General features: G+C 40.4%; 1 protein-coding gene across 8 annotated transcripts in view; it reads left to right on the top strand.

The window, feature by feature from the left end:
* The window catches only part of VEZF1 (vascular endothelial zinc finger 1), a 31,957-nt gene extending 17,270 nt beyond the window's left edge, over positions 1-14,687 (top strand). For 3 of the 8 annotated variants that reach the window (XM_027087152.1, XM_027087153.1, XM_027087154.1), the window contains 5 exons: positions 3,843-4,537; positions 5,298-5,361; positions 6,400-6,601; positions 8,076-8,210; positions 11,297-14,687. In XM_027087152.1, the coding sequence (XP_026942953.1) occupies positions 3,843-4,537; positions 5,298-5,361; positions 6,400-6,601; positions 8,076-8,210; positions 11,297-11,724 (1,524 nt within the window). In that variant the 3' untranslated portion in view covers positions 11,725-14,687. Of the gene's footprint in view, positions 1-1,737; positions 1,959-3,842; positions 4,538-5,297; positions 5,362-6,399; positions 6,602-8,075; positions 8,211-11,296 lie in introns of those variants that run through there. The other 5 variants (XM_027087159.1, XM_027087158.1, XM_027087156.1 and 2 more) reach the window with 5 other exon arrangements.
* Positions 14,688-16,432: the final 1,745 nt, after the last annotated feature.

The raw sequence follows: 16,432 nt of genomic DNA, 5'->3' as shown, positions 1-16,432 counted from the left end.
ACCAAGTGGGGGAGACGGCCAGTGGAGAGAGCAAACAAAGTCCGCTTACAGAGCCCCCAGATGAGTCATTCGTGGGGTGTTGGTCTTCACTTTTTGCAAGAAACTTGAAGGTGACTGTAGCCGATGCGTTGGCAACCTTCTTGCCCGCCCATCTGAGGTGGGGACCCCTATTTGGAAGACCTAGAACTTATTTTTTCCCCGCTTCGTTTCTGTTTGAAAACGAAGCACTTAATGGGTAGTAGTAATGAGCTCACGGGGAAACTTAGGAACCGGAGGTTAGGAAGCTCGTCACTTTAAGTGCGTTCTTCCCGCCTCTCTGAGTTATTTTCCTTCTTTGAATAACTTCGTGAAATCCCAAATGCGTAGCTTGGGCGCTTGAGACCTTTTGGAACTAACCAGGAACGGATGCAGAATTTTCAAAAAAAATCCTCCCAGCCACTGGACCCATCCCAGTGGAGTTAATATAAGGAACTGGATAATTCAAACAGTGCCTACTGTGTAGAGATGGTTTATTGTTTTAAGACATATTCTTTCGAATGTGAGTAATTTGATTTTTAAGTAATTGAAATATATTCGGGCTTCTTAAAATTGAACATACCCAAAATTACGGAATTCACTAACTTGGCCCTTATTGTGATCTTGTGTTGTTTTAACAAGTGCTTTGATGAGCTTGATAATGTGATAAGTCAACTTAAAAATGCATTGGAAAAAAATGATACATAACTAGCTTGCATCCAGGTTGGTGTAAAGGTGGCAAATGCCCTCTCTAGAAAAAGCTTTCAAATGGTCATTTTAAAATATGGGATTAATGGGCCACTGCAGTGATTTTTCACATGAGGAATGATTTAGATTTACCATATTAAACGTGCTCTCAATGGAGATTGGAAAAAAACGAGAGTTCTTTATGTAAAGGAAAACCCCGTAACTAATTTTTGGAAAACTAGTTGAAAAATCTTTTGGAATACTTTTATTATTCTTTTCCTGGGGAAAGCAAATGCCAAGCATTTAATGATCAACTTTTTAATTAGATTTTATATTATTTAATTTTTTTCAGCTATTAAAATCTTTTTTTCCACCTGATGGAGAAGTGTGAAAGCTAATATTTGATCCTGGGCTTGGCAATGTGTGCAGTGAAAATTGTTGGAAAACTTATAATTTAGAGCCGAGGACAGTTGAATGGGTAAAGAGAATATTTCAGTCTTTTCTCTGGAAAGGTATGAATAGACTTACTCAGTTCCAGTTTTAAGTAATTTTCACTGGGGAAATGGAGAGTTAAACTCTCTCATTTGTTTCCTGGAGCGTCCTGTTGAATTTATATTTTAAAACAATTTAATACCTGCTTGCTTTCCAAGTAACCTGGTGGAAAGTGAAACCCATATCTGTTAAAGTGTTTGATGAATGATTCTCCTAATAGGACATTCAAGATATGACTCACTGATGCCAGTTTCCTTCAGAACAAAATCTTTTACCCTCTGGCACTGGAGATTTCATGGTGCCATATCCTACCACCCTGGGTGATGAAATAACATTTCTGTTTTGTTTTTTTTGCCAGCCCCAGAAGAGGAAAGCTTGGGCAGGGTTAAAAAAGCCTTGCAGTTGAAAGAGATGGGAGATAAAATTAAAACTTTGGTTTGATGATGCTAGTCAAATAAAAGTCTACCCAGAAGTTACATATTTTTAAAAATCACTTAACGGAAGGCAGGCCATGGTTGTTATTTTACTCTGTCTCTCCCTCAGAGAACAAGTTGGGGAAACCCAGTTCCCCTCTTAGAAGGCTTCATATAGAAGTGTGGGGATCCTAGGAATCCTCAGAGAGTGATTCCCGTAGTGGGCGAGGCATTCTACAGCATTTCACCCGAGAAGCAGGGACCTGGTGTGACCCTCCTGTGAGAGTGAGCTTCAGCAATGCTGTAAAAATACTTTATGTTGCCACAGACATCTGAATTGGTAAAATGGCAGTAAGTGCTTTTAGTACTCCATCGAACTAATGGTTGTTTAGAATTGAAAAATGCCTCTGAACACTATAAGTCTGAACTTTGTCCAGAAGATTTGCTTTCCCTATTATCTGATCTGTTAGCCTTTGAAATTGTATATCTTGAGCTATCTTCAGCTATTAACCGTTTGTATACTGTACGGAAGCTTGGGCATCCTACAGCCAGGTTGGAAAGGGGGTAAGATTAGAGTCCAAATTCTATAAAGTTTTTACTAAAGTCACTTGGGTAGACCCTGACAATTACAGGAGCTCCATAAATTAAATTAAAAGTGGACTCAGTGTGAGCACTAAGTCCAGAAAGATACTCATAAGTAAGCACACAATTTCTATGAGTACTTCCAGGACTCAAAGGAAGATTCAGTCAAAATAGTTAAATTGAAAGTGGTTAACTCTGGATATGACACCTCCTGATGATTTAGGGAAGTCTGGTTCTAGGCTTAGCTGTCGTGCTGCTATCAAGTAAACATGGAGCTGCGTGTGGTAGGTGTTCTTACTCGTCAGGAGAGGAGCTCTGTGTGAGTGCGTCTGTGTGTCTCCATATTTTTTTACTTAATGGAGTGTAATGTAGAACTTAGATTTAGAGTGAAAAGGGTAAATAAGTGTCTAGAGTGTCTGAGATGATGGGATGGGCCCTTCCTAGGACACTGTATGCTTAAAATATTTGGAACTCTTACCTCTGAGTGCATGTATCCTTTTAGGATGACAAAACTCAAGCATAGGGGCTCGAGCTCACTGTCCAGAGTTTCAAAAATAATGTTGATCAAATACAGCATATTAGGAAGAACTATTTCAGGAATTTTTTCCCATCATTTCCTAAATGTTAATCAGTATAGAGGTATGGAGAATTTTGGAAGAATCAAAACCAAGTGAGTAACTACTCCTAAATACCAAGAACCCGACCCACAATGAAATTTTGGTTTCAGTGCAGCTAAAGAAAATTTCCAAACATTGTCCAGCTCCCAGTTTTGGAGTGGAAAAGCACTTTATAACAGCAAATGTCCAATACTTTAACTCGCCCTACCACTGCTAGAAGAAGATGAAAATGAAAGGAATTTAAATTATTTATAGTTTGTTCTTTCTTATTAGTCTGAGTTTAGGGTTTGAACAGCTAGTGTTGCTAAAGGATGCAGACTTCTAGTGTAAGATTAAATGAACTGAGAAACAATTGACAGGTGTTTGCTGGGGGCTGCCTTCACAGATGCCTTCCAGGATGATTAATAGCAGATTCCATTTCAACCAAATCTTTTAGTAGAGTTAAGTGGAAACTTTAAACGTAAACTTAACCACTAGCATATGTATTCAGAGACCTAGATTCCTTGTATTACTTAGCAACAGCCTCTTTCCTCGGTCACTGAGAGTTTGTGATGGAAGGGGAGAGACATCTATTTTCCTAGGTAAAATAGACAAGTAGATGATTACATGTCTATATGTGTATGTGTGAGTGTGGCTTGTGGATTACTGCAGTAAGGTACTGTTAAATAGTTAAGTCTGGAGTGTAATTTTTTTGACAAGTTATTTAAACTTGGTCTCAGCACTGACAGACTAATGCAGACCCATTTCATCAGCTGGTATGTCCCTTGTGAACCAGGGTGGTGTGTAGTTTAGTCAGCTGTTTGAAAGCAAGATCACTGTCAGCAACTTACTCGCAAAAGTTTTGTGTCTGTGCAGTGATTTTAATGCTTTGTATTGGGAGCTCTGAGAGTAGCTAGGTGGTTGCTGGATCTCTGCTGCAGAGAGTAGCTTACAGGCTCCTTGATTGTTTCTTCTGGTCTCTATTGTCTGAAGCATGTTGAATTTTGAAGGTCATTGTGAGAGGCTGAATTTCTGAAGTGTAAATGTTTGGTTTTAGGCCCACGAAGCCTCCCATCACCAACAGCAGGCAGCACAGAACAGCTTGCTGCCCCTCCTGAGCTCTGCTGTGGAGCCCCCTGATCAGAAACCATTGCTTCCAATACCAATAAGTCAGAAACCTCAGGCTGCTCCAGAAACATTAAAGGATGCCATTGGGATTAAAAAAGAAAAACCCAAAACTTCCTTTGTGTGCACTTACTGCAGTAAAGCTTTCAGGGACAGCTATCACCTGAGGCGCCACGAGTCCTGCCACACAGGCATCAAGTTGGTGTCCCGGCCAAAGAAAACCCCCACCACGGTGGTTCCCCTTATCTCCACCATCGCTGGGGACAGCAGCCGAACTTCGTTGGTCTCAACCATTGCAGGCATCTTGTCAACAGTCACTACATCTTCCTCGGGCACCAACCCCAGCAGCAGTGCCAGCACCACAGCTATGCCCGTGACGCAGTCTGTCAAGAAACCCAGTAAGCCTGTCAAGAAGAACCATGCTTGTGAGATGTGTGGGAAGGCCTTCCGAGATGTGTACCACCTCAATCGGCACAAGCTCTCCCATTCGGACGAAAAGCCCTTCGAGTGTCCTATTTGTAATCAGCGCTTCAAGAGGAAGGACCGGATGACTTACCACGTGAGGTCTCACGAAGGAGGCATCACCAAACCCTATACTTGCAGTGTTTGTGGGAAAGGCTTCTCGAGGTACTGCATTTTGCTTTGCTTTTTTTTTCATTATGGTATCAGTACGATCTCTGCGTGATCTAGAAGGTTTATGTGAGAATAGATATTTGCAGGCCTGTGTTATTAGAGGAGATTGGTGACAGATAAAGTATTACACCTCCAGGTCTAATTCCAGTTTGGTGTGGCTGACAAGTGGTGACATAGTGATTAACTTACTATTTCATTTAAGAAGTGCCTTGGTGGACTCAGGCCTTCTTTCGGCACATCAGTACTTCTTATCACTGCGAAACCATTAGTTTTCAATTCATTTGGGTGGCTGGACATGAGATTCACTGCACAAACCAAAGAAACATATCCTGGAAGTTGGGATGACCTTGGAATCTCTTAAAACTTTTAAGAGAACGTTTTTTTCCATTTTTCTGTGGTTACTAACATTTCACTAATTTTCATTTTTAAAGGCTTTTAAAGTTAATGTAGTAGCAGTTGTCTCTGGCAAGTGTTAGGACTAAACTTTGGGTATTTTGTAATTGTAAAGAATCAAGACCTAATATGATTTGATGTTGACTAGGAAAGAAAATTAACAGGTATAAAGGACTAAGACTTTTGTTTATGGTAAGAGAGGTAAGGAGGCTTGCACTGGGGGGTGGGGGAGTTGGTAATTCTGCTGTCTTTCTTTAAAATGTCCCCCACCCATGTCTGCCAAGCATGTAAACATCACAGTAAGTAGCATTTCTCTATGTGTGTTCCATTACATCTTCTGTTGAAACTCTCTCTTTCACAGGCCTGACCACTTAAGCTGTCACGTAAAACATGTCCATTCAACAGAAAGACCCTTCAAATGCCAAGTAAGAGTTAAAATGACTTATCCTTAGTGTAGCACTTAATGCACATTATCCAGAAGGTCTGAGCCAGTCAAATCTCACCTTTCTTGAATAGTCGTAAAATCACTGACTTGAGTAAATGTGGTCCATTTGAATTCTGGTTTTATAAAATATAAATGACAGCTTCTATTTCTGTGAGGCAAGACCATTTAAAAATGTAAATGTTGTTTTTGTTAAGCTACATTTCATTTTCCTTGGGCAACAGTATTTATTGTTATAAGAAAAAAAATTTATTGTCTTGCAAAGGTCGTTTATTTGAAAAGAATAAATGAATGAAGTGTTTTAAATTAACTTCTGGGTTGATGATTGAGGTTGTTTTAACCATAATCTAAGAAAATATGAATTTTCTCCCAAATGTTACCACTTACTGGATTTTTGTCTGCTATCGCCAAATTGGAGCGTTCTCTAATGACATAAGTTGTGGTAATGAAGAGGTTAAGAATCTTGCTAAATGAAATGACCGTGTTAGGCGTCAGTAATTCTGGTTTTTTGCTGGAAGTCTTTTTGTGCTCCTTTCAGTTAAATTTTGTTAATGACTGATTTTATTAAGTAAGTGATTCGAATTCTAAGAAAAATCCAATTGGAGGAAGGAAGCTAGTGTCATTGAGTGATTACCTGTCATGAGGCCTTGGGCCAGGCTCTTAATCCACCAGTAATTTTGTGAGGTAGGTATTATTTTCATTTTACAGATGAAGTAAATTCAGATAGGTTAGCTAACTTGCTGAGTATTACATTGTTTAGTGAGTCAGGGAGCTGGATTTAAATCCGGGTTTAACTGACTCTACAGCTCACATCTTTCACTACTCTGTTGATATTTTTTTCTTCCCCTCAAAATGTAAGAGTCTAAAATTCACCAGGTGTTTTATCGTGAGTACAATTCTAGGTAACACATGCAGTTAAAATTCAGCTAACTCAGTCTGCTTGCTGACATGAGTAGGGTAATACCTAGAATATAACGTACTTTAAAATGAGTAGAACAGGATAGTCTATATTTAAAAAAAGTTTTCCTCCCTCATGCAGACGTGCACTGCTGCCTTTGCCACCAAAGACAGACTGCGGACACACATGGTACGCCACGAAGGCAAGGTATCCTGTAACATCTGTGGGAAGCTCCTGAGCGCAGCATACATCACCAGCCACTTAAAGACACACGGGCAGAGCCAAAGTATCAACTGTAATACATGTAAACAAGGCATCAGTAAAAGTAGGTGACACTTCAAATTGTATTTCTTTTTTTTTTTTTTTTTCTTGCAGTACGCGGGCCTCTCACTGTCGTGGCCTCTCCCGTTGCGGAGCACAGGCTCCAGACGCACAGGCTCAGCGGCCATGGCTCAAGGGCCCAGCCGCTCCGCGGCATGTGGGACTTTCCTGGACGGGGGCACGAACCCATGTCCCCTGCGTCAGCAGGTGGACTCTCAACCAGTGCGCCACCAGGGAAGCCCAAATTGTATTTCTTTTGCGTTTCAGATTGATGGAATCTAGATTTTTTTTTTTTTATAATATATTGAAGATATTTTCACCTGTGTTCTCAGGACTATGTTAATGTTCACCTTACTTGTTTCCTCCTGTTGCTACAGTATGCAAACACGCGTCAATGGACGGTGTATATTAGTGTTGGAAATACACTTTACGTACATGTATACAGGCAACAATGATAAACTCTCCACTTATTTTGCTTTTAATCCTGTACTGTCTACTAATAACGTCCAAGTTAGAAGAGCACAATTTCCCTGCAGCTATTTTTCAGTGTGTCCCTTCTTCTATGGGGTTTGAATAAAAAGCTTTAGTGTGTTAGGATCGTGGCAGCAGAAGCCATACTAGGAAGCTGCATCTTATGCCAGGCAATTTTAACTGATGTTATTTAATGTAAGGAAGATTCTCAGGCACGAGTGCCCCCTAACTCCTGATAGTATTGATAACATGTCCTTCATAACCTAAAGATAAAAGCAGTGTTACATAATTTTACTTCTCAAACCCAAATCTATAGAGAAAAGGGATAGCGTACCCATTTGAACGTTTAAATGCTTTGCTTACCTTAAATTCAGAGTTGAAAAGATAGAATATTCCAGGGACTTGTGGATAAAATTCAATACTTGCATTTACCCAGGCTTTTTTCTAAGATCTCCCTAACCATCAGAAGAAAGTGTTTTCCTAATTCTGTATTATATATGTACTTCATGCTGCAGAAACATCAGATTCTCAGAATAGGTGGCCAAAAGTGAATGGGAAAGAATGGTTAATGTGTTTCAATCTCATTCGTTTTTGCTTCTTTGTAAGTACATTGGGTTTATTATCTAGCACGTCAAACTTTGTTAACTTTACAGAAATTTACTTTTAATGTACATCGTTGTGGTCAGGTAACTATGTTACATATTTTGATGAGCATTAATTATTCCATGCTAATATTACCCAAGTTCCATTCTAAAAGATACTTGCTTTTTAATGTAGCAAAGAATTCTTTTATGTTGGTTTTCCCTAGCTCTCTGGAGTTTTAAAATTTATCTATTTTGACCAGTAGAGACACAGCAGCACAAAAGATGTACTATAGTAAAAAACCATCAGGTCAAATGATAAAGATCATAGAGGCATGAGGAGTCAAAGTATCTAAGTTCGGATTTTGAAAAAATAGCCACACTTTTTCCAGGTAAATAATAGCGTTTCTGTCTTTGTCTTTGGAGCAGCGTGCATGAGTGAAGAGACCAGCAGCCAGAAGCAGCAGCAGCAGCAGCAGCAGCAGCATGTGACGAGCTGGCCAGGGAAGCAGGTAGAGACACTGAGACTGTGGGAAGAAGCTGTCAAAGCAAGAAAGAAAGGTAAGATGAGGCATCCAGTGCTCACAGCGTGGCTAGTGTTTTCATCTAGTATGCCAAGTAACAAAGTAAAACAGCCACAGCTTAGAGAATTCGGCTTTATGGAAACACTTTAAGGAGATACTGTATGCTAGGAAATACCTGGTAAAGTTATTAGCAACAAAGCTTCCAAGCTTCCAAGTAAGTTTTTTTTACTAGGAAATAAAAATTCTTAGTACTTCTTGTCAGGTTCTTTCTTGTGACTTAATTTTGTTACACATTTGTAGCCAAATTTGGTCCTTTGCTGTGTACGCTCAGAGTTCCTTTTTATGTTCATTTTTATGTCAACCTTCATGCATTAAAGGCTCCTTTTTGTGTTTTTAAAATAGTCCCACTCTTAAAGGTAGATGAAATATCCTTATGTGTACATAAGTTCATTTTCTTACAACTGTGTTATTTTCTGCTCTTTAGTGTTCTTTCTGAATTTTATTATTTATTACATATTTCAGACTCTATAACGCTGATGTCTTTTTTCTCGGTCTCACCCTTAATCTAATTCAGTCTGTCACTGGGGCTGGCATTAGCTTAACATGTATGTACTTCAGTTGTTAGTGACTTTACTGTAATTGTTACTAAAACTGGGCATGGTTTGCTTTTCTCTCATATATATCTCATAAAGAAGCGGTTGGAGTATCGGTTTTCAGCACAGTTTTTTAACTTAGTAGTTGTAGCTTTGGCTTCTGGACTACTGTGCAGCCATTTCAGTTAAATCATTTTGTCAATGTATCATCAGCCACAGGACAGATTCCTAAATTCCGTTTTGCCTTCCCCACCCTTGTCATGTCTTACTGTTTTATTTTAAATTCATAAGGAATCCCCTGCATGTAGGCTGTGCTGTAATTCCTTTGCTGTGTAGTTTCTTCCATCCTTTGCGTTCATGTAGTGCAGCTATTCCCTTCCTCAGATCCCTTCTAAACATTCTGTACTTGGAAAAAGATAAAAGGAATAGCTTTTCCATATATCTACTGGCACTGGAGGAAAGAATGCAGCAGTTCAGATAGGCTTTCCACTTTGCCTCAGATGCTGCTTATTCCTATCTTCCAAATGAATATTTGTCATTATTTTGATTAAATATTTTGTGATAAAGAGAAGGGATGGAGAATGGTGGGTAGGGGAGAAAAATTTATATGTGTGTATGTGCCGTGATAATTGCATAGTGGGTTGAAAGCGAAGGTTGAAATACGAAGGATGCTTTGCTCAGAGAAGGAGTAAAAGTGTTTAAGTTACAGAAAGGGATAGGGTTAGATTAAAAAGAAAATGAAGGGGAGGTGGGGAGATGGCACACCCACCAAGTAAGTGAAAGCTTATTTGGTGAAAACAGGAGGAGAATATTTTTAGCATGCTACCATCACCTCAAAAGTGAGTCGGTTTTCTCCCTCATTCTTTTCTTCTGCACTCTTCTGTTTGGTATTGTATTTCAGTGTGCTTGCACAATAAGACTCAGTTGTTTAGCTCATCTTCTGATCTGCGTGAAACAAAATGCTATTGTATTCCCATTTGTTGCATGAATCTCTTTGGAAACGACCACTGATGTTAGAAACTTCTGTGTTCATGTTAGTAAATGTCACGTCTGGGGGGAGAAGAGACTCCTGACCTGAAAACCTGAACTTGAATCAGCATGTCCCTTTTAAATATTGGGCTTAAATAAGGTAATATAAGTTTCCAAACCTGGATGACAATGAGATCATCATCTCAGCAGCTTTTTAGATAGATAGATATCCAGGTTCCATCTAAATCTCACAATTGAATTTCCTGGGAAGCAGTTTTTTTCAAAAAAACCTCCCTAGGTAAATGATTTTGATCATCAGCCAGGTTTGGGAATCCCTGATACAGAGTATGGAGCAATGCCAAGGTTACATCATGCTCATCAAGGAAGGGCTGCTCATTGACTCAAGGGTCCACCTGAGGTGATTTGACCATGCGTGGCCTGCGGGCAGACCTCCATCTTTAGTCTCAAATGCACTTCTCCGTTTTGACAGCCAAGTCACAGCCAGCACCCCCATCTGTCTTCTTACTGCACTTTTCTGACACACCAGCAGGTGGTGCTGAATTTTGTTGCGGGGTGGTGTAAGGGGTGTCACCTGTGAGGGAAGTTTTCCTTAAGAAGTGCCCAGGCTTTGCTGATAACAAGGACCACGGTCCCCCAGCTCACTGCAGGGTCTCCTAGCCTGGCTAGTCCCCCTTGGTATGGCTGGTGGTGTGTGGAATACGTATAGTTAAATGACACCAGGCATAAAGTAGGTGATTATGTTAGCCTCAGAAAGAGAAGAAGATACGGGAGCGGGGAGGAGAACATAAACCTACTGAGGGATACTTGTTCATTCTAAACAACGTTAAGAAACAACCAGAAACAACAGGATTATTTAACTAAAATGATTTTTCTAAGACTGAAATAAACAGATGATATTAAAACAGCTTGTTTATCCATCCCTACTTAATGGAGTTTTAAAACCTTAACAGAATGTGGCTTCACCTCTGAGAAGGCTTTAGAGTACATAGCATCGAGGACACACACCTCTCTCTGCTAGTTACAGTATGCCTTGTGAGAAGATTTTTCTGATTATCTGTTACTGTGTAACCATCTGCCCAGCTCTGTGTAAACAAGCTCTTCCAGCCTGGCCTGTGGGTGCTTGGTTCTTCCCGGGAAAGTCTTTAGAATTCAGAGGAACTACATGGAAGTGGTAGTGAGAAAACTTAGCCCTACTTGATATCTCTGCCCCCCAGAGTGCCTTGCAGAAATTACCTGATCTTCCAGCATCACTGTGAGGTAGGTAAGTAAATCTAAACTCCAAACCAAAAGCACCAAGGCTAAGCCAGTTGCCTCAGTCTTGTGAAAGGCACAGCATCGGAAGAGATCTGCTCCCGTGCTGGGATTCCTGGCCCCCAGTCTTGTGCTCAGAAGGATCCTCCCTTCCTGTTGACCACAGGGTAGAAAACTGTAATTTAATTTATTAAATGTTTGTCCTTTTTAATTAAAAGAAGTTGATTCAGAAACTGAATTGTGTTCACTGTTTTGAGAGTCTAAAGGCCCTTTTGTCTTCTTATTTTAGAAGCTGCTAACCTGTGCCAAACCTCCACGGCTGCTACGACACCTGTGACTCTCACTACTCCATTCAATATAACGTCCTCTGTGTCGTCTGGGACTATGTCAAACCCAGTCACAGTGGCAGCTGCAATGAGCATGAGAAGTCCAGTAAATGTTTCAAGTGCAGTTAACATAACCAGCCCAATGAACATAGGGCACCCTGTGACTATAACCAGTCCATTGTCCATGACCTCTCCTTTAACACTCACTACCCCAGTCAACCTCCCCACCCCCGTCACTGCCCCAGTGAATATAGCACACCCTGTCACGATCACGTCTCCAATGAACCTGCCCACGCCTATGACGTTAGCTGCCCCTCTCAATATAGCAATGAGGCCTGTAGAGAGCATGCCTTTCTTACCCCAAGCTTTGCCTACATCACCACCTTGGTAAACAGTATTATAAAATCAAAATATGGGTTCAAGTAAATATTTACCAGCAACTTACTTTTAGTTTATTAAAGCAAAAAGTAAACCATGAAATTGGGAGATTTATTACATTAGTTAATAATAGTGTAGTAGCATTATTCTCCAATTTGGCTGGGATTGTTCAAAGTAGGGTGTGTATGTCACTTATCACTGGACCACTTTAGTTTAATCAGAAATTCCTTTTAGCTGACAGCATTGCTTAAACAGGATAGTAGTTGGCAAGATGAAAGCCGGAATTAAAACCAATCATGAAAAAGCAAAACCCATTTCAAAATTAAAAAGCAGCATTACTGTTTTTGATCCCAAGAAATCATTTTATTCTGAACACTAGCAGAACTCTTCTCCCCATATATACAAGGTGGATGGCTGATTTTAACCTGAAGTTCTAAATCCAGGGATTGAGAGCTAGTGTAAAATTGTCTGTGTTTATTGTTTTTATGAGTAAATACATGCATTGTCATAATAAAATGCATTTCAGAGAATATGCATTTTACCTTTGGGAATATGTTAATTTCAGGCAGCATTCCCTATGGGAAAGGTGATACCAGCTCTGATATGCAAAGCATATGATAATTTATCATTCTATCTTCAACATATAATAGGGATTGTGACCTGATATTTGGAGATGTAAATATTGCTCAGCATACTAATCCTGATGGAATATAGCATTGTAGTTGACTTTTTTAAAAAACTTAAAAAAACAAACAAAATATACACATTGTGTTTTGGTAAGAAAAGGCCGCAGCTGACAGAGGAGAAGTCAAGTGTGCGGACAGGCAGACTCCTAACAAACAGAGGCCAATGGGACTCCTATTCAGGGGTCAAGGAGTACTTTGGAACAGTTAAAATATATTGCTTTAATTGGAAGACGCTGGAGGCACTGGGATGTGATATGCCCCTCTCTCTCCCAATCAGAGCCTGTTGATATTTCAACAGGGAAAGGTGTGTTAGTTGCTCACTAGAGTTTATGTCTTATATTAAATTGTATACAGTTTTTATTCTAACCACTAACTAGGTAGTATGCCCCTTCAGAACAAGCAGAGTGTATCTTTTTTTTTTAAGTTCTCCTTCTGTTTCTTAAGTATTGTGCAGATTTGTTCAACTTTGTAAATATGGACATCACTTTTTGTTCTTTGAGAAAACACTTGTATCAGCTTTGTCGGGTTTTCAGGGAGACAGCTGTCTGCACTCCCTGCAGAAATCCAGCAATGATTGTGCACGTTAAGACATGTGCTTTTTATTTCTTAGCAGGATGTGTTATCTCTGTACATAGTACAAAGTAGAAACCAAAAGCTAGGGAGACAGATACTCTTTACACCATCATGTCACACATTAATGTTTTTAAAGCATTGTGTTTTGAAAAAGAAGTTACTAAAACCAAGGCGCTGTGATTATTTTTTTTTTAAGTTGCAATATGTTTTGGTTTTTTTTTCCTTTTTTTAATCTTGCAGTTAAGAGAAATGGACATTAGTTGTGTTAATCTTGCAGAATGTTTGCAGGACTGACTATCAAACTGGATGACTTCCATTTATACCCCACTGTGTCAGTTCAAGCATCAAAATACCTTGCATCTGAGGCAGACTTCCTACATCAGGGACAGGTATCTGTGTGTCATTATACAAAACAGTTCGAGGGGGTTGAACTACGTAGTAAAAAAATAAAATAAATAGTACTTAGTGTAAAATAATTTTATAAATGATCTTTTGTACTTTAGGACATTAAATTGTACAACTTTTGTATATATAAAAGCTTAGGAACTTTCTGTTTAGCAGGAAGGCAACACATTCCTACACTTTTAATGTATATGTTTGTTATAATGTCCATGTAAACATGCCCTATGTTTGTGCCTTTTAATTAGTTTGTCTCAATAAACAAAATGTAGAGAAAAATATGTAGCTATGACTTTGTTACAACTGTTCCTATCCACAGTACCAAAATGGTTTGTTTTTAATATGTAGAGCATTATGTGTGGACTACTGGAAGGACTCGTGTAGGGAAGGCCCATGCGTGGCCCTGCTGAGGTCTGGATTGGGCAGGTCTTGGCCACATTTGGAGGAAGCCAACGTTTCCTGGCATGCAGCCCCAGGACCGGTTTCTGGCTCTGCCCGCTAGGACCTGTCGTCTCTCTCTGGCTGGGCTGGCAATCACAATCCTCCATGATTGAGATGGCCCTGGCTTCCTCCACAATGGCCCAAGGAGCAGTCCTCAGTGGGGGCAGGTGTGGACCCTACCCCCAGGCTAGAGTGTGGTCGTCAGAACCCTAAAAGTATTAGTTCTTTAAAAAAAAAAAAAAAAAAGATATATACTAGGAATGATTGCTTTATCAATTCATTGTATAATAAACAGGAGTGAGAATTCATTGTATGACTTCAGTTAAAATGATATTTTGTATGCATTCTTTATTCACTTAAGCTTGTCTGCAATAATAAACCCACGTCGTGTCTTCTTTTGGGAGGGAGAGAGTTGGCAGGCTGGGGGTGGCAGTGGGCCACTGAAAGCAGGGCCCGAGTAGGTTGTGTGGTGAAATTCTCCTGTCTTGGAACTGGAATTGAGTTTTGATGCTGATGAACTGATTCAACCAAATGTTGAAGGCAAGAAGGCCACCGCTCACGAAAAAAGCAGAGAGTTTGTTTTTCTCTTCTGGTTGTAACCTGGTTGAGAGCTTCCCCTTTATCAGATTGGCAGCTAAACAGTTGTATTAGATCATCCTCAAATCTGACATCCAGCCTGTTACGCTCTAGGGCTCGCTGCTTGGCCTACATTTGCCTTTTATTGTGTATCCATTTCCCTCCTAAGGTGTGCTCCTAAACGAAGGTTTCTATGTAAGCAGATGGATGATTTTTCCTGTCAATACCAGCACTGTATTACTAACATGCAAAAACTGCAGATTTATTTTGACAAATTAAAGTTAACCGGTCACAAACGTTATGATGGATTGCTTAATACCTCAGAAGCTTCACCATTTCACCATGATGACAGAGAAATTTTTGAAGCACTGCTTCTCCAGGTGTACACGTCTTGATATTGGGCTGGAGAGAGAGGGAAGGACTAATGTCAGGCCGGTTTGACCACCGAGAAGGGAGAGTGGAAATGCACCAGACTGGCTGCAGTAAGAGAAGTAACCTCCTCCAGTCAGCTTGAGTAAAGCCCAGAGCAGGTGGGTTTCAAACATTTCTTTGCATGCTCTAAACCCAGTTTCTTTACTTGAAAAGGGTTTTAGGCTGGGTTGCCTACCCATTTATGTTCAACTAGATTCATCAGATGTCTACTGAGTACCAACAATGTGCCAGGCACTGTTAGGCACTAAAGGGCATACAAAGGTGATTAAGACATGGTTGCTGCCTCCAAGGAGGCTAAGAGAGGTATGACAAGTACCCAAGTGACAGTACCACCAGACAGCAAATCAAGATGGATCTCACACCATTTTTTAAAAAGTTTTGGATACCTACATCTGTTTCATATATAATTGAGGCTTTCCAAACTTCCTCTGATAATTGCTTTAGTCTCTTTATTGACTCAGTGAAAACAGCTGGAGGAAGAGTTCCTTATGTTGCTTTTGTCTGGAATGGGAAGTGTTATTTCACTGAATTGCTAGTTAACCGTCCTGGCTGTCCAGGTGTTTCCACTCTTCTCAAGGGGCGCTGCTGTTTGGTCCTCTCTGGAGAGACCTGGGTTCGGGATGTAGAGGGCATGGTGGAGGTTTTCCCTGTAGTATCCTCAAGTATCGTTGCCTGGAATGGTAATCACTTTCCCCTCCCAGGCTTAATAAATCTGGCCTTCAGTCCTGTACTCTTTCCTCTCTAAAGAGTCTTGTAGCCTGAAAGAATGCCATTTGTCCCCATTTGGGCCTATAAATCTCCCCCACAACTGATCTGACCCTGGCAGATTACTGGATAATCTCTCCCTGTCTTGTAAAAGTAGGGGCCAGGCAGATCAGTGCGTTATGGTTCACGGCTGAATACTGACTGAGTTTGTGCATTGATCTAGACTCCAGCTTCTCTTGGCTGCTCACTTTTGGGCAAAGGCCCATGTAGTTCCCAAGGAAGGAATGGAGGGAGGGTCCAGGGCTCTGCTTAGGATCTTTGTGTGATCTAGCCCTCCCCTTGGACCAGCCCATCAGGGGTTGACTAGTTAGCTCTCTTCTTCCCAAGACAGGCACTTGACCCAGATCTTGGCCTTGGACCATGAGGGTCAAGTATTCTGTCATTTACAAAAACTGCCCTGTCATGGGAAGGGAATGGAGTTTCACACTTCAGATTCTGTATCACCACTGACTTGCATCATAGCTTCAGAAATTGTCTTCATCCCTGATGATCTTTAAGTTGACATCCCACCTTCCCAACTGTTAAATATCTCTTTGAAGAGTACATAGAAGAAGAAGAACTTAAAGTCAGTCTTCTTATTGGAGTGAATCCTTTCTGATGTATATAACTGCCAACCATTCAAGAAGAATTCTCTTGGGTGTTTTGGTAAATTTACATTGTTTATGGAGTTTTCTCAAAGTGAGGTCCACCTGCATTTGGCTGTGTCAGCCCTTTCACCTGAATGTCATTTTTTCCTAAGTACACCTATAAAGACCCTGGGCAAGAACTAATATGCTAACGATGGACACTTGAGGACAACTTTTCATTCTGCCTGTGAGCGATTCCTTTGGCACGCAGCTAGAGAGGACG

Source organism: Aethalodelphis obliquidens, unplaced genomic scaffold (assembly GCF_003676395.1).
Source record: "Aethalodelphis obliquidens isolate GAN/ISIS:26980383/991018 unplaced genomic scaffold, ASM367639v1 scaffold58, whole genome shotgun sequence".
In the NCBI taxonomy this organism is placed as follows: Eukaryota; Metazoa; Chordata; class Mammalia; order Artiodactyla; family Delphinidae; genus Aethalodelphis; species Aethalodelphis obliquidens.
The sequence above is the reverse complement of the archived record's forward strand: the minus strand, read 5'-3'. Positions and strand labels throughout refer to the sequence as shown.